The following is a 24,187-nucleotide window of genomic DNA, read 5'->3' on the forward strand; positions in this document are numbered from 1 at the left end:
AAGTTTCCATACTGAGCAAATTGCCAAGTTTGAACTCAGCAGAGTGACAGCAAGGGCCAAATGACACATTAGATGTCGTAAGTGCAAGTTTAACATCAGTGCGTGATCCCATAAGGAGAAAAACAATCATAATAGTTGAAATGGACATAGATTAGCAACTCACTAGAAGAGATTTTATGAGACCTTTGGAATTAATCAATCTAGAATAGAATTCCAGGCAGAGAAAGCCAAAATCCATTCAAAATATTTACCTCCGCAATCTATACTGCGAGTTCTTGGTCGCAGGAGAAGAGCAACGTTTGCCGTGCGTCGCTAATTGGCATATAATCATGGTGCTTTCTTGCTACATCCAGCAATTTCATCGCTGTTGTTCCAAGGGAAAGAGTAATGTAAGCACACATAAAAGAGTTTTTTAAGTATATATCTTGCAGCCTTTTACATGTAGGAGAGGGGGATACTGATAAAAACGAAAATGTAGGAGACTGGGACGTGCAAAATGCACTCTATATACAAAGAAATCAATTGCACAGGCCGAAGGCAACACGCCGCTTCAGATTTCTATAAATCACAGCAATTTCTACTCATGTGCGCATATCGTCAAACATCTGACCAGCACTATGAGATGCTCGGGTCTTCTCTCCTCTCCAAGCGATGGCTCTTATTCCTGGGTATGCCTCCCGTCAGCGTCCTTGGAGAGTCATTGAATTCGCTCCACCTCCTCACAGCGCTCGGGAGAAATACGCAGTCTTTGCAGCGAGCAAAGTCGCGACATCTCGCGACAGCGAGCGAAACAACAGATTCGTCCACGAGGGAAAATGAAACGAACAAAATGGGCAAATTCCAGAACGACAACGTTTTGTGTGATAAAAGAAGACATGGATGGAGATTGGAGAAGTTATGAATGGAGGGAGAGAGAATAGTGGTTCCCTTCCCATTGCCAACTTTGCAAATTAAAAAAATCCTGTCGAAACGAATTGAAATTGCTAACACAAAATAAAATAAAATAAATTACTCTATCCTTTCTTAATTAAAACTGCCGAGGTAATTTATTTTTTTTTAATTTTCACGAAAAGGAGTTGCATAGAAAATAGAGAAACAAAGAAGAGAGAGAGAGAGCGAGAGAGCTGTGCATAGAAAATAAAATAGTTAATTTATCAAAATGCCGAGTTCATTTATCAAAATGAAACGAACGAAAGAAGACATGGAGAAGTTATGAATGGAGGGAGAGAGAATAGCAGTTCCCTTCCCATTGCCAGCTGTGCAAATTAAAAAAACCCTGGTCGAAACAAATTGAAATTGTCAACACAAAATTAAATAAAAAAAAAATTACTCTATCCTTTCTTAATTAAAACTGCCCACTTAATTTATGAAGCGGTGCACTTAACCTGAATCCCTCACACCCAATCCTTATCATACTCACTATACACGTCTTCCCGACCGTCATACGTGGAGACTCCTTCAAGTTGAGGTACCGCCTTCAATTTGGGACATCTGTCGATCCCTAATCGAGAAAGATGAGGCATGGCTCCTTCAGCCACCCTCCACTCCTCCAAATTTGGCGGATAATCAAGAAGTAAATGCTTGAGTTGCGGAAAGCCTCCTGCAGAGCAAACCATTTCCTCTCCCACAAAAGCATCACCCCCCAGCAGGAGAACAACCAAGTGCTGCAATTTCTCCAATATTGGCATCGGATCTTCTTTGAGTTCGGACCAAAATAAGACCAGCTTCATCAGATTCTGGGGTAGATACCGATGTTCCGGTAATTTCTCTATTTTTACCCCCCGTATGTACAGTTTGCGGGAATATGGATAACTTGAGGTTTTACTCCATTCACCTTCATTTATCGAAGGAAATTCTCTGAAGCCAAAAGAAGAGGATTGAAGATTTTTCAACTTGAATTCAGCAAGTTGTGGAAATATCTCCATCCTCTTAGAATTAATGACTCTCGGTTTTTGCAGATTGGTCGGTTTGCCTACATCCTTCACATCACAATTATCCGGACAGAAGTTTCTCAATGTCCGAAGATTCTTTAAAGTGCCCAATCGCAACTTCTTCCGTCGCCCACGGAGTTTCCCAGTGACATCGAATAAATAGGGGAGATAGAGGTGCCTCAACCTTCTCATCTTCCACAGCACATCTGGCACTGTCATCAATTCGCCTACTCGCAAGTCCAAGAATTCCATGCATACAAGATTCCCCATAGATTTCGGCAAGCCCTCGATTCCACTTCCTGCCAAACTTAAGAATCTTAAATGGACCAGGTCTCCCACTGATTCAGGTAAATTTCCTCTTGCCCAAACAAGATCCTCCAGCTTCAGAACTCTAAGAAACTTACAGTTGATGAAGATAGGTTGAAATTGATCCCACATCCCTTCTTCAGATCCCCCAGAACAGAAGAACATAAGAGTTCGAAGGTGGAGCATGGTCCTCCCTATTTGTTCTACTCCCAGAGTCGTGTTTCTTTCAGCACTCACACGCATATTAAGAGAAAGCCTTCGTGTTTTGCACGTTGACTCTCCTTCTGTTCCCATTGAAGAAGAACATTCCTCCCTTTCATGGTCCTGCTGAATGTTAAGAACGCTTAGAAACTTCCCCCGCTTGGCCTTGCGGATGCATAACTCTCGCATCACGTCATGCAGGTGGCAGGTTTTTAACTTTCCACTCCTGTTGAATTGTACTTGAACCATCCCCCTGTTAACCAACTCCATTAAATGTCGCTCCGCTACATCTTCCACTGTAATTTCTCTTTCTTCGCCATATGCAGTGGGCGACACAAAGCCTTCCGCAATCCACATGGGAAGAACCTTCTTTACAGGGATTTCTTCATCCTCGGGAAAGCTAGCCAAATAGAGGAAGCATGGCTTTAGATACCATGCTAGATCGTCATAGCTTAAGGCCAACACTTTTGATACATCATCATCACAGCCTAAATAAGAATTGATGTTTCTATAAATCTTCTCCCACTCGTTGGTCGCGAGAAGTCCACCAAGCACTTTGACAGCCAAGGGTAATCCTCCACACTTCTTAAGGAGTTCTCCTAACCTCTTCATGTTATCCGTCATTTCTGCATAATATCAGGCAACAAATTGCAACTCAACAGTCATAGGAAGATAAAACTGTAATAAGAAGATAACTTTAAGGATGAATATCTGTGGTTTGATGCTCTATTTCTTTATTATATGTGGTTCATCTATGCTTTTGTAAGGGGGAAGACTCTGGGGACCACAGCAAAGTTCCTATACATGCCTCCACCTACAACTGGAAGATCAAGAACATCAAATTAACCAATGGAATGTATCGACTTTGCTATCTATGGCTTGAATTATGCGGCTCGAGCAAATGTATAGCAACGATAATCGTACCGGATGAAGAAAAAGAAAAACAATAGGCATAACTCGAGTGTGCTAGTAATCTTATGTGATTTGAGTGTGCTAGTAATCTCCATTGCAGCAGCAAATTCTAGTGAAATAATTATATTGCCGCTATCTTTTAAAACATAACGATTCACGGTTTTCCTAAACAATCCCAACTTTTAATATTGGACGACTATTCACAAGGAAAAAAAAAAAGAGAAGGACCGTCCACGAAGGAACATAGCTAGGCTCCATATTATTCAATGACTTCCTATCAATATGACTTATCGGGTTGCCTATATCAAATGCCTCTTGGATATTTTCGCTCATCAGAGGAATGGAGGATCAAAGTTTTGGATTTTTGTTTAGACGTACAATTGCTATCTAGTAAGAAGTAAAAGCAGCTTCTCTTTCCCCAAATATCAAGATATCGATGCCTAATACTCCCTTTGTCAATCATTCAAACTCCGTAATATCTGTCAATTCATAAATTGTTAAACTTTCTAAAAGGCCAGAATAAGTAATACCTAATACTCCCTAGTCCAACAGAAGAAAGTCCAAGATCTAACCCTAAGGAAGTGCCATAAATCAAAATTGAACGAGCAATAAGCTAATGTATGTGAAGATAATAACCATAGAGAAACCTTACTTTCCGTTTTAGGAAATTTCCTCTTCTTCAGCAGCTCCCAACTCTCCTCCTCCGATAAGCATGAAGGTTCATAGAGAAAACCATGAGGATCAATACACTGCGCTACTTCTTTATTGCGGGTCGTTATCAATAGTTTACTTCTCGTGTTCATGTCCGGGAACGCGGCTCGAATATCTTTCCAATCCTGTATGGTCCAAATATCATCAAGAACAACAATACATCTCTTCTCTTTTTGGATCTGGTATAGAGCTTCGAGCAATTCTTGATCACTCATATCCTTAACCACCTCTCTTTTTTCAGGGATCAACATTTTAAAAATTCCCATCAAGATCTCTCTCTTGTTGAAATTTTTAGATACGCAAGCCCAAGCGAAACCATCGAAATTGCTCTTCAGTTCATCATGAGCGAAGACTTTCTTAGCAAGTGTGGTCTTACCCAAGCCACCCATTCCCCATATAGAAACAACTCTGTGTTGTTTTTCATCCTTCAGCACTTCCACTAACACCTTAATACTATCTTCCCTCCCAACAATATCCTCCTCGAAATAGGCATAAGTAAGTTCTGGCATCAAAGCTCTCACCTGTTTGCGTCCGCCGTCATTCACAGGTTGTATGCCGAAATCCCGCATACATGTTGTAAGATTAGAGATGCTGGTTTTTAGGCCATCAATCTCTTTCCCCACCTCATGAACATGCCAGCACGTGCACTTTGTCACGAACCAAGAATATGCTTTGATGATGTTTCGTCCCTTCTTCTTGAGCGTGACTCTGAGGATGTATCGCTCTATGATGTCCTCGGCATCATAGGCAATGTCTTGCAGTTGCGCGACCCATTCTCCAACAGCTTGGTCGCGCTCTCCTCTCACGTCCGCATCCCTCAGAAAGCCCTGAATCAGCTTCAGCTCCTTTTGCAAGCCCTCGATCTTGCCCTCCACGCCCCACAAGAATTTAGCCTCGTCGATGAGTAGCTTTCCTAATGTCTGCCCCACAGATGAAACAACAGACTCGGCCATTGGTATCGCACTACTTGACTATGATCAGTGGAGCTTATGATTGAGAATGACTTGAGAAATTCACTTCTGATGCGTTAACAAGCTGTGAACAAATAGGCCTGCGAGTTGCGAAGAAGAGAGGACAAGAATAAGTACATAGAAAGTTGCATATTACATTGATAACACACATTCTATATCCACTGACGCAAGAAAATCACCCCAAGAAGAAAAGAATGGAGTAATGGTGAAGTTTACAAGAATTTATTCTCTCCGCAGGGAGAAGAATGTAATTAAAGTTATCAAAAGGTTTATGACAGCATTCTAAGATGGTATAAAGGCTTTCTTGTTTGAAGGACAAACCTGAATTTGCTTTGACAGCAATCAAGAATAATATTTTCTTGTTAAAGGCTTACTCATGCCGAGTTTGTCTTGATTGCACGGTGAACAAAAGTGGAACAAAATCCTGCCATCATCAGTCTTCCTCAAGAAGCTTTTAAGCTTGTTTCGCCCTCATATTAATAATTCATCTCCCGCCATGACTATTCAAGCTATCAAAAGTGCCGTCCATCTCGCAGCAATTACTCGCAGCTCTCGGAATTCCTAGAGATCTTCTTCATTTCCCAAATGCAGCAACATGGAGGCTCCGACCAAATGGAAAGTCACCTTCACCAAGCACCTGCAACGAATATGGAGCTGACATTACCTGCTGTTTCCCCTTTTTATCTATAACAACACATTCCAGAGCCTAGTTTCAGCTCACTAACGAAAAGAAAAGAGAGATATCCAAAAGGCCATAACCAGAAACAACTCTATGGGCTTACCCAGCCCATATTCTATATTCGCACACATGAAAATCATCCCAAGAAGAAAAAAAAGATGGGAGTAATGGAGAAGTTTACAGGTATATTTTCTCTCCGCAGGTAGAAGAATGTAATTGGTATCCACTATTTGACTATGATCGGTAGAGCTTATGACTGAGAATGACTTGAGAATTCACTTCTGAGGCGTCAACAAGCTGTGAATATATAGGCCTGCAAGTTGCGAAGAAGGGAGGAAAGGAATAACTGCTTAGCAAATTCTAAATCCACCAGCACAAGAAAATCATCCCAAGAAGAAAAGAATGGAGTTATGGAGAGGTTTACAGGTATATATTCTCTCCACAGGTATAAGAATGTAATTAAAGTTATCAAAGGGTTATGACATCAATCTAAGAAGGTATAAATGCTTTCTTGTTTGATGGACGAATCATGACTTTGCTTTGACAGCAATCACGAAGATGATGCTTTCTTGTCTTGAATGTTATGGTGAAACAAGCGGAACAAATACCTGTCATCATCATCGGTCTTCCTCGAGAGGCTTTTAAGTTAATTTCACGCTCCTATTAATAATTCATCTCCCGCCATGACTATCCAAGCTATCAAAAGTGCTTTCACTGTCGCAGCATCCCAAGTGCAACACCATGGAGGCTCCGACGAAATGGAATGTCGCCTTCGCCAAGCACATGCAATGAATATGAAGCTGGCATTACCTGCTCTTTTCCCTTTCTATCGACAACATCAGTCCTGAACCTAGTTTCAGCTCGCTAACATTCCTCGGTAGGAAAATGAAGAGAAAATATTGAAATGGCCATAACCAGAATTAGATCTTCACCATAGATATTGAGGGTGGGAGAGAGCAGAAAAACCATCGTGCAGAGATGTGTCGCCACCAATTGTCGTAGTGACTATAGATAGTTGTTTGTGCAATCTGTGCCTTTCGCCTTTAGCTTGAGTCTTTTCATTAATAGAGCCCCACTTCATTAAGACAGAAAAAGAAAAAGAAAAAAAGGACATACTGCATATAAGGTAAAAGATTAACTGGCTATTTGCCTACATAAAAATCATGTATGGGCTAGTGATTTATAATGGTATCGCCATTAAAGTCACTGGGAGTTGCATCTAATTTGTTCACTGATGAATTCAGTTTAATTCTTCAACAAAATTTGTCAGATTTGATGTAAAATTCAAGGATGGGCTGCTCTCATTCATCGGCCTACACAGGGTCGTTCTATCACATTCCTAACTCAGTTTGCACTCACTGGACATTTTTTTTGGGATTCGATGATGCAAAGTGACAGTCATCGATGGACTCGTTAGGAAGTCGGATGGTGCGGGGCGTAAAACATTCCATTTGGTAACTGCTTGAGAGTTAATCTAATATAGACCAGCTCTAACTTATGTAGTACGTTTTCTATATACGTCTCAAGCATTCGCTGGTGCTCCACTGTGCGTGCAAATCCAACCATAGTGAGGTTTTGGAATGGATCATGTAAATCCCATCAAAATTGAGGAAGCAAAATCTTTGCACTCGTGAACTTCTTGGTAGTACCGTCGTCAAGGTACAAATTCGAGTTAGACTGCACGGTAAGATGGAAACAAAACGTGTAGAAGGGCCAACATGAAAAGAAACAACAAAAAGCAACAGTAGTTTAGGAAATAATGGCATAAACACGAAAAAAGGTCTAAGAAATCGGAAACAGACGATTATCCATAATTTGATCAATATTCTTGCATTTCAACCACCAAATGCCAAGTAAAAGTACAAGTCCAAATATAACTTTTCCTCTTACTTTCTCATATTGGGTGTGATTCCAACAAAGAATCTACTTAGGAATGTGAGGTTCTTCTCTTTCTTCTTTCTAAAGAAAGACATATTTCCTTTTGCAAGGAGAGATCATTAGTATCTTACGCACCTTCTCAAGGACACGACATAAAATGTGCCCTAGTTAACTTAGCCGGCCAAATGGAATGGGATGTGTTGTCCTTACAAAGGCATGTGTTGAAAGAATGAATGAGGAAAAAAAAAGGCGAAACATCATGTCCTTACAAAATTATAGGAAAAATTACTAAAAAAGTCATAAACCTATTTCAATTGTGCTAATTTAGTCTTAAACTTTTTTCTTTTCCAATTCGGTCTTAAACCTTTGTATTTGTGTCAATTCAGTCTTTTCGGCCAATTTTGGATAAAAATTGTTGATGTGACGCTGGAAGAATTGAATTGGTACGAATGTAATTGATTTAGGACTAAACTGGCAAAATAAAAGTTTAAGATTGAATGAGAATAATAGCAATAGATTTAAAAGATTTTTGGTAATTTCCCCGTGAATTGCATAAAGTTATTTGGTCCCATGAGGACAAGCCCCTAGAGACAATTACAAATGTAGGATACCCATCGAAGTTCTACGTAAATCTTTTTCATCGAAGAAGAATATGATAAATCTTTTGCACTTGTTAATTTTGAACTCAAGTAGATATTCCTAATCATATATCTCCAACTTCAGCATTCGAATTCGATTACCGAAATAATTCATATGTTTTAAGTTTCATTTTTTGCATGTTAATTTTTTTTTCAGACATTCTGTACAAATGCATGAGTGCTATCACTTATTAGTCCAGCGTCAATATATTGAAGCTCCGCTTTCTTCAATCGTAGGTAGAGCTGGTAAAATGGGTATACGAAGTACTCACCCATTTTTCACAAATTTTTGTTAGGCTAGGTTTACAATGCATGTACTTCGAGCAGTGTCAAGTTCGATCAAGCTGCGAAAATCTAGTATGTTGGGTTTTATATAGTTAAATTCTAGTCAAGCTGGAGTATATCAAGTTTAATATAGAGTAGAGTTTGATTTGGGAAATATAACTGAATCAAGATTGAACCGAGTTTCGAGCTTCGAATTCATGAGTTGCGTCGAGCTCAAGCCTACCACTGTCTGTCTCAACTCAACTTGATTTCACCGCTAAATTTGGCCAGTTGAAAGATGATTCCCGTGAGCGATTTTTGAATTGATGATAATTAAGCATGATATTAAATGGAGTTATTTTTAAGCATGTTCGCCATCGATCAAGTCCTCCTGCTTGTTAAAAATTTATTTGTTTTTTGGGTTAATATCACTAAAAACTCCACTATTATTAATATGACAAATTTATCCCAAACTTTTTTTTTTATCATAATAAACTCCAAATTGATACACTTGTGACAAATTTATCATAAACTATTTTTTCTACCACCAAAAACTCTAAACTAGTATACTTGCCATAAATTTACCAAAAACTAATTCGTTTACCATAAAAATCCTCAAACCGGCCCACATGTGACAAAGAGAGCGTCGTGATGCCCTTGCCTAGTGCTGGTGATGGCGTTTCGACCCTTGTCGGCCGTAGGTGCGGGGAAAAAAAGGTAAAGAAAAAAGAAAGAAATTTTACAATATTTTTAAAATATGTCCATGTCAGGGCCGGTCTTGCCACGCGGCCAATGTCTACGTCGCCCATTTTCGATCAAAATTGATTGGATGGATTGAATTGGTACAAATGCAAAAGATTTGAAAATGAATTGATATAATTGCAATAGGTTTAAAACTTTTTTGGTAATCCTCCCTCAGTTGGACCAACCACAACGAGAACTCGATCTCATCTACGCAGTACACGTCACGCTACAAGTGCATAATAACGAGATTTCACCTTGTAGTACTCCATTAGCTTGAAATGGCCTATCCCGAAAGAGGGGCGAATGCGCATCGATCACTTTCACTAATTCGTGAGTTTTAGATTGCTTTATTAATTTTTTCCTTAACGAAGCCGGCGTAATAATCGAAACGTATCTCAAACAAAAGTTCATGGCTAGTCCATGCATGAATTGAGTACTTGAAGGTGTTAAATTTCTGTGAGTAAAACAATCTGAAGAGAAAAAAAAAATATGAATCAATCGAATCGTTCGATCTCAAACTCTACCCACAGTTAGGAAAATACACATAGAAACGAAAAGGGGGACGTTGCTGTACAATCATAAATCTAATGCATTAACTTTGGTTCGAAGATAGCATAAACCTTGGGCAGAAACTAGTGAATCTACATACGTACCATGTTTACCAAAGCATCCAACATCGGAGCCTGCGGATCCCTTGAGCCCGCACCTCCCACCACTTTTCTCGGAGACTCGATAATCCGGTTGATCCCACTTCAGCACAACACTGTCAGTTATATCCGTTGGATATTGCCATGACACCGGAACAGACACGGTCCAGTTACGACATCTGAATTCCGAGAAGTACCAAAAAGCGTAGAAGTTCCCAGATCTGCTGAACAACACGTTGTTTCGTTGATCACTAAGGCAATCCACCCGTTCGATCTCGGGCTTTGACGATAGATCTTCCCTGCAACTCGCAAAAGTGAAGCTCTAACACTCTTGCGCCACGAAAGGCGAGCTAGAAATGTCAAGTTTGGAAGCCGCTTCGCTAGGCAGTTGCTCGGGTCCTTGAGCACGGCATATAGTTGCTCATAGTTAATGAGGTCGACTACGAAGTATTGCGAGTCGGGCAATTGGAGAATCGCTTGGCTTCGGTTGTTGCACGAGAGATCGAAACCCGGATAGCCACTTCGCTCGGGTTGGACGTCTCTCAGCCGAAAAGGGGCGCGAATCTCGGGTCCGCCACGTTGACAAGATGTCGCCGGACAAATATCGTTAGGGTTATCAGCTGATGCATGGAGAGAGAACACAAGAAAGAAAGAGAAGAAGATGGCAGGGGAAGTCAAGAGAGGCACATAACGGAGAGCAGCTAGGACTGTACGTAGGAATGTAAGGTTCTTTCTCTCTCATCTTTCTAAAGTAAGATTTATTTCCTTTTGAAAGGGAGGTTATGAATTTTCTTCTGTACCTAACTCGAGGACACAACCATAAAATGTGCGTTAGTTAATTTAGCCGGCGCCAAATGGATGGGGAATATGTCGGTCCTTAGCAAGGTAATTGCAATTTGCGTTTTGTTGTTTGTTTCCATGAGGACAAAAGCATAGGACAATTTACTCGGGATTCCAATCCATTTGCTCCTCCTCTGTTCTTCTTGAGCAAATATTTGTGCTCACCTGGTCGACGATGATGAGGTCAATCCCAGTCATTCATCGCCTGGATCTCACATTGGTTTATAAAACTAAGGGTTCATCACTAAACCAAGTTCGCAAGGCATTGACCATGATCCAAGCATGTATTAGAAAATTGTGACACCCCAACTCCAATTCTCAAGGCGATGTCCGCCTAATTTGCAAAAGGAAGCTACTAGCCTAACGATCTGATAGTATCGTCAATTATTTCTGATCACACGATATTTCAATTAATGAGTGCTTTATGCAAAACACGAAGTGATGGTGTGTAAATCTACGGTTGAAATTTTGCCGTCCTTGATAGTCTTGTTAGAGAAACATTTCCCTTTACAAAATTACGTAGTTCCCACAACTGGATACTTTCATGAAAAAAAAAATGATAAAAATTTTCATTCAATCTAAGTTTTAAACCAAGTAAATCCTCCCAAATCTTATATGTACAACTTCAACAATCAAATTCAATTTTTTCAATAATTCAAGTCTTAAAAATTTCATTTTTCACATGTTTAATCTTTTTTCGGACCTTACGTGCATATGCATATGTTCAGTTCATTTGATGAGTTCATTGGCCCCTAAACCATCCTCCTAGTTCTCCTGCATTCCTTTGTTCAATTTTCTAGTATTTGCGCATAATATAATTTGCAGCCTCATGGTCTAACCATTTTGTCATACAACATAGTCTAGTCTAGCAATTAGCAACGGCTCGTGAAAAATGCTGATAAACAACTTTCCAATGGACCAACCATAGCCAGAGGGGTGAATGTGCATCCGTCCCTTTTTCTAATTTGGCAATTGTGCTTTATTATTGGAATATATTTCCCTAAAAATGATCACTTTCGTCGCTTACAAAAATGAATGAGAAGATGGACTTCCAAAAAGAAAACTGCCAATGTTCCGTGTCCCCCATCCATTTGGCTTTTCTTCTTCCCTCTATTTTTTTCTACACATAAAGCATTACTAGGGGGATGAATGGCAGCTAAGCAACTAATACTAGTGGTTCAATGGCATAGGCACGAGAGGGTTTCTTACTCTTTGAACAATTGCTTCATCTTTCCCTGACCTTCAGCCATGGCAATTGGATCCATACCCTAAAAGACACAAGGAAGACATATACATAGCTTTCATCTGAAACAAACCCTAGAATTTTGTTTGGAAAAAAGGAAAACCATAAGTTCTTGACAATTGCCGTAATGTTCCGTCAAATAACACGTGAAACAGTCCATACACACATTGGGCTACCCAAATGTCAATATCCAGAGTTGAGAAAATCAATGATATTGGCCCAGATAGGCAAAACGGCAGTTTCAGGTAGTTCATCAAGGTAAACTCTTTAAAGAAATCATACACACACAGTACAATATATGTAGACATGCAGTCTGCTTATTGGAGCCGGTCATGCCACGCTAGACAAAGATCTTGAACTTTATCGACAAGTGAGGATATGAGAGGCAAGGAAGGAGGAGACATCTCAAAAAGAAGCTCCTCCACCAAGCTTCATGTGTTTCATGCTTGCGAAAACTTTGGGGGCGCACAAGTAGAAATTCACATGCAGATCCGGCATACAGTGGAAATTCAAGCCCAAGTAGAAACTTTGCAGCAATACATGTCCTAATAAGACAAAAGAAGCTGCACACTTGAACAAGGGTAAAATGTCATGCAGAATACAAGATCCCCAGTCATACCTTTGCATCCATTTCTGCTTTTATCTCCTCCATGCGTGGCTTAATTATCTACAGAAAATGAAACATAACATCAACTATACAGCACATGGATCCATATGCAATAAAGCAGGAAACAGTTCAAAAAACATGTGTGGCTGTCTGCACCATGAGATTGCAAAAGGCAGCTCATTGATGTAGCACCAAAATTCAACGTGCGGCAAGGGAGCTTAAAACAGCTTGAAAGCAAACCAATAAGTTCAACCATTGGAACTCCAGAAAAATGGAAAATTGCCAACAATTGGAATTTACGAGAAAAGAAAGTCGTAATCCTTACTCTATGTTATGTTGGCAAACTTTTTAAGCAAAATTTTTAAGGTGAATATAAGAACAGCTTTGAAATATTTTCTCATTGCTGAAAAATATTGTTGGATAATGGTAAAAGCACAAATTTCATCACTTCCAATTGTTAAGTTCCTAATTGTGATTCTCACAAACTTAAGATAATGCCGAGCTTGCTATAACCACATAGTTAGTTTTGGAGTAACAGCAACATAAGTAACCAACTACGGGGGAAGTAAACAAGATATATCAATGGCTGATTTGGATCGACATCAGGCATGTTACCTCCGTGATCCTCATTGCGCTGAGGAATATAGGTAAACGATGCACGATACCTCTGAGCAATCAGGCCTGATCGCTTACAGAGGCTATGTCTAAAGGCCATTGGCAACAGGAGTGCACTCTCCCTAACAAGAAAGAGTTTATGTATCAAATTGCAGACTGAATAAGATAAGCCAAACGCGCTAAGGACACGTGAGCACAACGAAGCAATAGCCACCCACTTAAAAAAATGGAGCTCAGAATCACCAACAAACCCACGTGAGCTGGCGGGTCTGCCAGATGCTCGACAAAATTCCCCACCAGATCTTTTACTGTGCACCCTTAGCTACACCACATTTAGAAGCAAACCGGAGAGAAAACACGATTCCGCATAACATCAGCAAAAAGCTGGCAAATTTTGAGTAATTAGTGCAGCGAGAGAAACACAAAACATTTCCCGCGGTACCTTAGAATGAGAAAAAAAAGTTCGAGAAGATTACTGAAACGCGAAACGTTTTTGCGCGCCGCCATTCACTTGGCGAGCTCAAATTCGAAGCGTTCGTGGACTCAGTGAGCAACACTGCTCGATCCAAAACCCCGCATAAATCTCACTCCAAGGAAACGCGAAACATAAAAAAAAAAAGAGCTTGCCGGAACGAACGTACCGTTGAATTATTCCAGCTTGCGGGAAAATTTAATGTCCGACGATCTGCCGAAACTCGCCTTGGGGTGTGAAGCGAGGAGCTGATCGAATCGACCAAACCTGAACAGCAAAGAAACAGACAGCAACTGCGTCGTCTCTCTGACTAGGTTGAGAAACTCACGAGAGAGCTTGAGAGTCGCGAGATATTCGCATGAATAAGAGGTAAGAAACTGGGCTTTGAGATGACGACGATGTCTGTCGAAGAGGGATCTTCATTGGGCCCTTCAAGATTGGGCTTCACTTGTTTGTGTCCACTGTTACAAAGAGCTCCCATCTAATGTTACTTTTTTCAAAAACAGAAAAAAAAAAAAAAGGGCGAGTGCAAGTATTTCGACCTCAGCCGAGTTCGATCAAGCCCGGAAAATCTGAGTATGTTGAGTTTTATATATCTAAAGTCGAGTCAAGCTTTGATTATGTCGAGTTGTGTAATGGGTCGAGTTCGAGCGTAGAAAAAAGTACTTAATCAAGATTGAGATCAGAGTTTCGAATTCACGATTCGAGTCAAGCTCGAGCCTGGCACTATGTTGTTTTAACCCGACTCGACATCACTGCTAAATGTGGCCGGTGCGGACATGATTTGTCCATCCTTTTAATGTGACTCAGGTGTGAGTGATGTTATCTTTTTTGGGGTCTATGAGTCGGTTCTGGTGATTCTGTTACCGTGAAAAAAATATGCTAGACGAGCCCACTCACCTAGTCTGTACATCATATCGACATTTTCACAAAATCCTACTTGATTTGATGGAATTTAAGAAAGACACGATAATTTGACGTGTAAGCTAAATCTCATTAGCTCAACATTGTGACACCTTAGGACATCACGTCTTGCACGTGTCCCTTCTCATTTTACCTTTTAATTAGTAATTATGCATACGAAAACACAATAAAAATTTCACCACACCTGTATAAGAAATCGCACGAGTTTAATTAATACACTTATGCATCGTTTAGTTATACTAAACATCACTTTAAAATTTTACTATATCGTCCAAACAAAATACAAAAGTCACGAGAAAATGATCGAGTCAACTAGCACCTCCACTCCCATACTACACCAAAAGTGAGCTAAAATGTTAACCAAGCTACTATCCAACTCGGAGGTCGATGGCTATTAGCATCATTTCGTCCTCTCCATTGTCATGTCTAAGGGACCTTTCTACATGTCTGAAAAATAAGGAGTGAGCCAAAGCCCGATAAATGAAATATATAAGTTTAAGGTATGAGATCATCTTACCACGCAACCTGTAGACAACGTGAGTTCAAGGCAATACGTGTATGACAAACGCACAAGCAATACTCTATCTTTACTATCATACTATGCCAATGTAAGCCATTAACAACATTGCATAAGATCATTTACTCAAATGCAAGCAGATTACATATTGCTTAATGACTTACTAGTATCACCTAGTGGCTCGCCACTATACACATGGAATATTTATTCCCCACTTATCATGAAGCTTATCGATATACATAGGAAAGTTCATACTCATCATGAAGCTCACCAACATACGTACATGTGACTTCTTACTTGTCACTGGCCAAGACCTATATGGACTCACGAGGCATCCCGAGAACTCTCGGAGTATCGTCACCACCAAATTTTGGGGATGGAACTATAAATACCTCTTTCCTACGCCACACAACCCAATCATCACGGACATCCTCTACATCAGCGATGATAAGTATGCCACTATACGACCACAAGATGATGGTGAACACAAACTTACACAAGCCAACTCATATCGTGTGTAAATCATAGGACTTTCATGCCCTTTCAACAATGTAGAAATTGTCTCACACGGTAGAACATCTAGCTAACTCCAGAGTTTTTCACACATACTCATATAAGGGCACCCACTATGGCAAAGGACTTCCTCACAGGGCATCATACTCATACATATCATTTTAATATAAATGCATATGCATCATACTAATTTGGCCTTTTTCATGCAATTAGGAATAAACAAATAATTACATGCACTTCAATGCATACATCCTCACTCTTTCCACGCTCATAAATCGACAACATGAACATTGACAACCCAAATAATCACCAACTCAAAGAATCGATCACATGAACATCGACAACTCAAGATTCGACTACGTGATTAATCGCCATCACTTAGCTAGTAAATCGGTAATTTAGTCAAAAATATCACTTTGAGGCTTAGTTTCACCATTACCACTTTTTATACTATCGAATTTTATGGACATCGATTAATCGCAAACTCGGCACATAGAGACTAGGCAAACGAACACAATGATTGAACACACCATCGATGAAACTTTCTCACACTTAACATCAAAATTCCAACTAAAATTTACAAACATCAAACAACCAAGTCGAGAGTACTATATACATCAATCTAACTTAGCCTTTAGAGTTTCACTTATCTTGAATAAAGACTTGGACAACTCAAAGTCTTAACCACCTTCAAGCTAAAATAAAGAAGAAGAAAGATTAACAAGTCTAAATCTTTCCATTAAACTAGCTTGTTAAAAGAGAACAAGGCCCACAAGTTCGCTTTGTAAACTCTTGAAGATCTTTGACAACACGAATGGAATCTTTGCTTTTACTCGAAAAATTGAAGAACGAAAATAGAAGAGGGAAGTGAGTAAAGACCTGTTTTTCTTTGCAAGAACAAGTCGAAATTCTTTTTGAAGTTTGAACATGTAAAAGGATTTATTTATAGGTTAAGGGAGATAAGAACAATTAACCCAAGTTAGATATGATGACTTGATATTACAGGGGAGATAACCATTTTGCTCCATCCAATGGTAAGGCCAAGGGGAATGAACTTAGAAAACTAAGGTTAAGAGCAATGATGACATTGGGTGAAAAAAATTACGTGTAAGGAGAGGATTGATGCTTCAATCCAAAGAATGCAATTGGCCTTATAAATGGTCTAATAAGAGTAGCTAGCAAGGAGATATTTTTAGAGAGAGCTTCTTTTTTGGCCATCAAGAGTATTAATTGGCTAAAGTTGAAATAGGTGATATAATGCATGATGTCAATGCTAGACTATGTTCAATGTCACTAAGAGCATGTGGGTTAAAACAATTGGTGGAAAGTGAAGAGAGGTGGTACAAATTAAGAAAGGCATATGGCTTAACTATATGATTTTCAAAGGGCAGAAAAACACATGGAGTGTCAATTTTTGTGTACGAGGACGCTCACTTTAGTGCCAATTTTTTTTACCGGCTCACTTAAGTGCTAAATAGGAGAAAAAACGATCACTTAAGTGCCAATTTCGACGACCTCACCGGAGTTGACACTTAAATAATCGTTTTTCAAAAAAATTGGTATTTAAGTGAACAAAAAAAAGATATTGGCATTAAAGTGAGCGCAATACATAAATATTGGCACTTCTAGTGTTCTTCTGCCATTTTCAAAGGAGATATTGTGTTACGTTAATGAAATATCTAGTAAATAAGTACGTAAACAAGGCAATCGGTGTTCGTTTATAAAGCAGAAAAATATTTTGACCTCGCTAAAACGTTCCGCAAAAATTACTAAATACTAGGAGAATCACAATAGTAAATTTAGAATTTGAAAATCATCAAATATTTGATTCGGAACACACCGGTCCCTATTCTAGCGGTAAATCATTTACCGTCACTCTACACCACCAACATACATGTCAACACCTATCCTTTTAAGCTTCGGGCGATTATTGTCGCGCTTCCGAACCGCACACAACTAATGACCCACTGAAGATTCCATATGAGCCATCCAGAGCACCAAGCTACTTGTATTTACATAATTCTATCGAACATAGAAAGTTTTGGATGTAAGACTTAGCCTATCTCGAGAGAGGGATGAAAGCGTATCCATCGCCTCGTTAATTTGTCCATTTGAGTGTTCATTTACTTTGTTCTCAACAAAACCGGTGCAATAATCGAAACGTATCTCAAACAAAACTTCATGGCAGCCCCATGAGGACGTGATGCATGAATTAAGCAACGGTGGAACAAGTTGATGCGAAGAGGTGAATAACAAACATGAATCAAGAATTTTGCTTAGCTGATAGTCTCTCAATGTCAGACGGTGGTGTTGAAATATATAGATAACGCCAGGAAACTAACCAGGATCTTGCAAATAAATCAATGCGAAAGCACCAAGAGAAATAACGAGGAACGATAAATGACACCAGGGATTACGTGGTTCGGTCCGAATATCGGTACCTACATCCACGGGAGAGCCAGCAAGAACAATCCACTATAATCGGAGAATCACAGTTACAATCGCTCAATAACTCTCGTGTTTCCCACACCTAGATTATACCCAAACCCTAAGTGTTTACAAATACAACAACTCAATCGGATATACGAAAAATAAAACTCACAAAGACAATTCAATCGTTTTGTTGAAGCACGTTCGCACGGCCAACGAAACGAGAACCCGAACGATCAGAAGCATTCCTCTGTGCGGCTCCTTCAGCTTGTGCCCGCTACTTCTCTTCTCCTTCATATGGCTTTAATAGGGATGAGTCGGAGAGCCACAAAAAGCAAAACCTTTACTATCTTTCTCTTCAATGGGTCTCTCAAGATAACATATAATATATATGTAATCCCCTCTTTGTCGCCCAAGTGTGGCAGATAAAGAAAAAAATTCCTTTTCTTTATTTGTTCTTTTCGCCCCATTACTAAGATGGAGGGCGCACAAGATATACTCCAAACAATAGAATATTCATGTGCACTTCTTTTATTCGGCCGTTGGAGTCCACGAAGCTAATCTGATCAAATCTTGCATTCAAGATTTTTTTCATCTCCGTAGAAATTCAAAACACGAGACACAAAATAACAATTCTCCACCTTGACTCGATGTTTGAAATCAAAGTCATAGTGCTTATTATCCATGCTGCTCTCCTGTCGCCCTAATGGGCGATCACTCTCTATAGACGCCAATAGTGCTCAAGCAGAGCTTGAGCTTCGCCAAAAAAACAGGCTTAGTCATCATGTCCGCGGGGTTCTCTGTTGTAGCAATCTTTTTCACAACAACCTTACCCTTCGCTAAGACATCTCGGATGAAGTGGTACCTAATATTGATATGCTTCGTTCGCTCGTGATAAACCGGATTATATGCCGGATAAATCGCACCTTGGTTATCACAGTGTATATCAACACTTTTCTGTTCTAACCCAAAGTCCATGAGCAAACCTTGCAACCATATCGCCTCTTTCGCTACAAAGGTCGGTGCCATGTACTCCGCCTCGGTCGACGACAAGGCTACGTGGTCCTGTAAGGACGCCTTCCAACTAAGCGCACCACCCGCAAGCGTAAACACGTACCCGGCTAAAGACCCGCACTCATCCAAGTCACCCGCATGATCGGAATCCACAAAACCGGTGGTCTCACTTGCCATTCTTGTCCCTCCGGGTATACTATACCAACGTCTGTTGTCCCCTTCAAATATCGAGGATCCATTTCATGACTTCCCAATGAGTTTTACCCGGACGCTTCATATAACGACTAACCACACCGACGACTTGTGAAATATCAGGCCTAGTGCATACCATAGCATACATAATACTACCCACGGCACTAGAATAAGGAACACGAGACATATGTTCCTCTTCCTCCTCAGGTTGCGGTGATAACTTAACTGAAAGTTTAAAGTGCTTTGCTAATGGTGTACTCACGGACTTCATTGACTGCATATTAAAACGTGCAACAATTTTCTCAATATATTTCTTTTGAGACGGACGTAATAATCCTGCAGTCCTGTCACGCAAAATCTCCATACCCAAAATTTTCTTCAAAGCACCTAAATCTTTCATCTCAAACTCAGCACTCAACTGCTTCTTTAGCACATCAATATCGGACATATTTTTCGCTGCTATCAACATATCATCAACATATAATAGCAGATATATCAAAGATCCATCCTCCAATCTCCTGAAATAAACACAGCTATCCATCTGACTCTTTGAATAGTCCCGACTAGCCATGAAAGCGTCAAACCGCTTATACCACTGTCTAGGAGATTGTTTCAGCCCATATAAAGATTTCTTTAATAAGCAAACATGATCTTCCTTACCCGGAATAGCAAATCCCTCCGGCTGCCTCATGTAAATCTGCTCCTCCAACTCACCGTGAAGAAATGCCGTTTTCACATCAAGTCGCTCCAACTCGAGATCCTGTGCAGCAACTAAGGCAAGTAAAACACGAATAGAAGTATGCCTTACCACGGGAGAAAACACCTCACTCGTAGTCAATGCCTTCCCATTGGGTATACCCCTTCGCAACAAGTCTCGCCTTATATCTGCTTGCCTCGACACCAGGAATGCCCTCTTTCCGTTTGTAGACCCATTTACTTCCGACAATCTTCGGCTCTTGGGTACTTTAACTAGCTCCCATGTCTGATTTCGATGGAGTGATTCCATCTCTTCGCTCATAGCCCCTAGCCACTGCGACGACTCAGAACTAGCCATCGCCTCGTAGTAAGACGAAGGTTCATCTGTCTCCACCTCGTCACCTACGGTCAAAGCATAAGCAAAATCTGTATAAGCATAACGTACCGGTGGTTTAATTTGTCTTCTCTGTCCATCTGCGGCTATACTACGCTGCGGCTGTATTGGTTGTTCATTATCACCTATTTCAGGAATTGCGGCCTCATCGCCAGTCTCTACATCCGTTACCTCCGAGGTCTCCGGAGTCTCCACCTGAAGCTCCACCTCACTACTAACACTATGATCATGCGCTCTTCGCTGGTTGTGTCTCGAACTCCTCGTCGAAGCATTGCAGTCTCGTCGAAGATCACATCTCTGCTGATTAGAAAACCGGGTGATGCGGGATCGGTGCACCACTGCCGGTAGCCTTTCACCCCATGTGCATAACCCAGAAATATGCACTTCTTTGACCTCGGCTCAAGCTTACCATCACTCGCATGAGCATACGCAGGACATCCGAATATTCGCAATCCGGAGTAATCAACGGGTTTTCCCGACCATACTTCCTCCGGAGTCTTCCACTCGATAGCAGATGATGGAGATCGATTAATCGGGTAACAGGCCATGTTTATTGCTTCGGCCCAAAATTCCTTGCCTATTCCAAAGATGCGAAAGCATGCTCCGAGCCCGCTCAAGTAAAGTTCTGTTCTTCCGTTCTGCCACGCCATTCTCGCTGTGGTGTCCTGTGCTTGTACGATGTCTCACAATCCCTTCTCTCTCGCAGAACTCGGTAAAATCTTTACCACGGAACTCCATGCCGTTATCGGTTCTCGGGCACTTGATCCGTTTATCCGATCGCTTCTCAATCAATGCTTTAAATTTCTTGAACCGATCAAACACATCGATTTGTGCTTTAGAAAGTATACCCATACCTTCCTGGAATAGTCATCGATAAATGTCAGCATATAACGGGCACCTCCTTTCGAAGGAACCGGAGACGGGCCCCGGACATCCGAATGAATATATTCTACCGGTTGCTTGGTCGAATGAATACCCGTAGCAAACTTAATCCCGCGTTGCTTCCCAAAGATGCAAGGTGCTCACATAAGTCTAACTTACTTGTCTTCCGACCCTTTAACAACCCTCTATCACTCAAAGCATCGTCATACCCGCCTCACTCATGTGCCCTAGACGCATATGCCATAAACGAGTTAGATCGGAATCGACTCACACGATGAAACCGCAGCAGCTCCTGTCACGGTCTCTCCCAGTAGATGATAGAGAGAACTCACTTTCTTCCCTTTCATTACTGTCATAGCACCTCGAGAGATCTTCAGCACTCCACCTTCAGCGGTGTATTTACACCCGATATCATCGAGTGTCCCCAAAGAAATAAGGTTCTTCTTGAGCTCCGGTACATGCCTTACGTGCGTCAATGTGCGCACCACGCCATCGTGCATCCGAATCCGAATCGTCCCTATCCCCACAACCTTGCAGGCTGCGTTATTCCCCAACGGAACTCTACCACCATCTGCAGTCCGGTAAGTAGTAAACCAGTTCTTATGAGGCGTCATATGATAAGAACACCCCGAATCTAGCACCCATTCATCTCCCGACGAACCTGCACACACACACAAGACAGCCTCTGCATCACTAGTGCTCTCTTCAACAACGTTCGCCACACTGGTTGTGGCTTTCTGCTTATCACCTCTATTTCTCAACTTAGGACAATCTCTCCCGATGTGCCCCTCCTCGTGACACTCAAAGCACTTCACGCGTCCCTTGGACTTTACGTGGCGTGACTTAGATCCGCTTTTACCTCTGCTGCTCTTGGACCCTCGTTGTTGCTCTCTACCCCGAATCATTAGTCCTCGCGCTACATCCTGCGCTAGACTTTCATCTCGCAACTTTCTCTGCCACTCTTTAGAAAATAAGGCGGACTTTACCTCTTCCGAGGTAATCGTAGTACGCCCCTGCAACGATGAATCACTAAAGTGCTCCCATGACTCTGGTAGGGAAGCCAACAACATCATGCCCCGCTCTTCATCATCAAGTGTCTTACCGACGTTCTTTAAATCCATCATGAGTTTATTAAATTCATCTAGATGGGTTCTGATAGACGTACCTTCAGTATATCCGAACCGGAACATTCTCTTCAACATATATAAGCGATTGTTCAAACCCTTCGTTACATAGAGTGCCCGAAGTTTTGCCCACAATGCTGCGGTATCCTTCTCCTCACCAACCTCTATTAACACTTCATCCGATAAATTCAACAGGATCAAACTTCTAGCTTTCCTCATTACCACATCCTTTTCAGCATCTGTCATCGTTTCGGGCAACTCGGCCTTGCCCTCCAATGCTTCTGCTAAACCTTGAGTTGTCAATATCGCCTCCATCTTGAGACTCCATAACCCAAAGTTGTTCCTCCCATTAAACTTCTCAATTTCAGCTTTCACTCAGGACATAATTGCAATAACAAGATATCCAGGATAATAATCGGACAAGCAAAAGCCCCAAATCACAATCTAGAATATCCGAACCTGGTGCTCGATACCAATTGTTGAAATATATAGATAACGCGGAAACTAACCAGGATCTTGCAAATAAATCAATGCGAAAGCACCAAGAGAAATAACGAGGAACGATAAATGACACCAGGGATTACGTGGTTCGGTCCGAATATCGGTACCTACATCCACGGGAGAGCCAGCAAGAACAATCCACTATAATCGGAGAATCACAGTTACAATCGCTCAATAACTCTCGTGTTTCCCACACCTAGATTATACCCAAACCCTAAGTGTTTACAAATACAACAACTCAATCGGATATACGAAAAATAAAACTCACAAAGACAATTCAATCGTTTTGTTGAAGCACGTTCGCACGGCCAACGAAACGAGAACCCGAACGATCAGAAGCATTCCTCCGTGCAGCTCCTTCGACTTGTGCCCGCTACTTCTCTTCTCCTTCATATGGCTTTAATAGGGATGAGTCGAGAGCCACAAAAAGCAAAACCTTTACTATCTTTCTCTTCAATGGGTCTCTCAAGATAACATATAATATATATGTAATCCCCTCTTTGTCGCCAAGTGTGGCGAGATAAAGAAAAAAATTCCTTTTCTTTATTTGTTCTTTCTGCCCCATTACTAAGATGGAGGGCGCACAAGATATACTCCAAACAATAGAATATTCATGTGCACTTCTTTTATTCGGCCAGTGGAGTCCACGAAGCTAATCTGATCAAATCTTGCATTCAAGATTTTTTTCATCTCCGTAGAAATTCAAAACACGAGACACAAAATAACAGGTGGGATGGTCGGATTATAGCCACAAACGAAATTTATGGAAACCCGATCTTGCTGATCCAGTTTCAGTATTATGACTCCCCACGTTTTTTTTTTCTTTTTAGTTTTATGTGTTTTTATTGTAAGCTAAAATGGAAGACAAAATTATAACAAAGTAATCGTATGGCCAGGTATAATCTCAAATGTAGACTTTTAACCATTATCACGTGTTTTGCATAAAATACTCATTAATCGAGGGACGGTCAGCTTAGCAAAGTCCTGTTGAATCCCACTCCGCAAGAGGACAATCTTCAAATCAACAGAAAAAACCCAAAAGTCTGTACATTATGTATTGGTTGATATTCACACCTCCACCTTCCCCGATGAGATGGTCTCGTGCATGTGCATAATACTGGCACCACGTGAGGAGTTGACTACCAAAGAGAAAGCTGCGCCTTACCATGTTCCTCTACAAGGCAATTTGCTTCTCAGTCGCTTGCGGTCGTGGAATGGGAAGACCTGCACAACCCAAGCAAATTATTCATATCACCTTGAATCACAACAAAAATTTTCAGTAGAAAACTAAGTGTACTTCATAGCCTCAAGATCTCAAAATTTCAGATGTCCACACGAGCT

General features: G+C 40.9%; 1 protein-coding gene and 1 pseudogene across 4 annotated transcripts in view; both read right to left on the reverse strand.

Moving 5' to 3' along the window:
* LOC115754663 (mitochondrial inner membrane protein OXA1-like) overlaps nucleotides 1–14,015 on the reverse strand; it is a 32,460-nt gene extending 18,445 nt beyond the window's left edge. Inside the window, exons 1-2 of one of the 4 annotated variants that reach the window (XM_048275969.1) lie at nucleotides 13,850–14,015; nucleotides 13,188–13,310 (exon numbers count right to left, since the gene is read on the reverse strand). In XM_048275969.1, the coding sequence (XP_048131926.1) occupies nucleotides 13,188–13,287 (100 nt within the window). In that variant the 5' untranslated portion in view covers nucleotides 13,288–13,310; nucleotides 13,850–14,015. Of the gene's footprint in view, nucleotides 1–13,163; nucleotides 13,311–13,828 lie in introns of all 4 variants that reach the window. The other 3 variants (XM_048275971.1, XM_048275968.1, XM_048275966.1) reach the window with 3 other exon arrangements.
* On the reverse strand, nucleotides 1,388–6,295 carry LOC115754672 (annotated as a pseudogene).
* Nucleotides 14,016–24,187: the final 10,172 nt, after the last annotated feature.

Source organism: Rhodamnia argentea, chromosome 3, assembly GCF_020921035.1.
Source record: "Rhodamnia argentea isolate NSW1041297 chromosome 3, ASM2092103v1, whole genome shotgun sequence".
In the NCBI taxonomy this organism is placed as follows: Eukaryota; Viridiplantae; Streptophyta; class Magnoliopsida; order Myrtales; family Myrtaceae; genus Rhodamnia; species Rhodamnia argentea.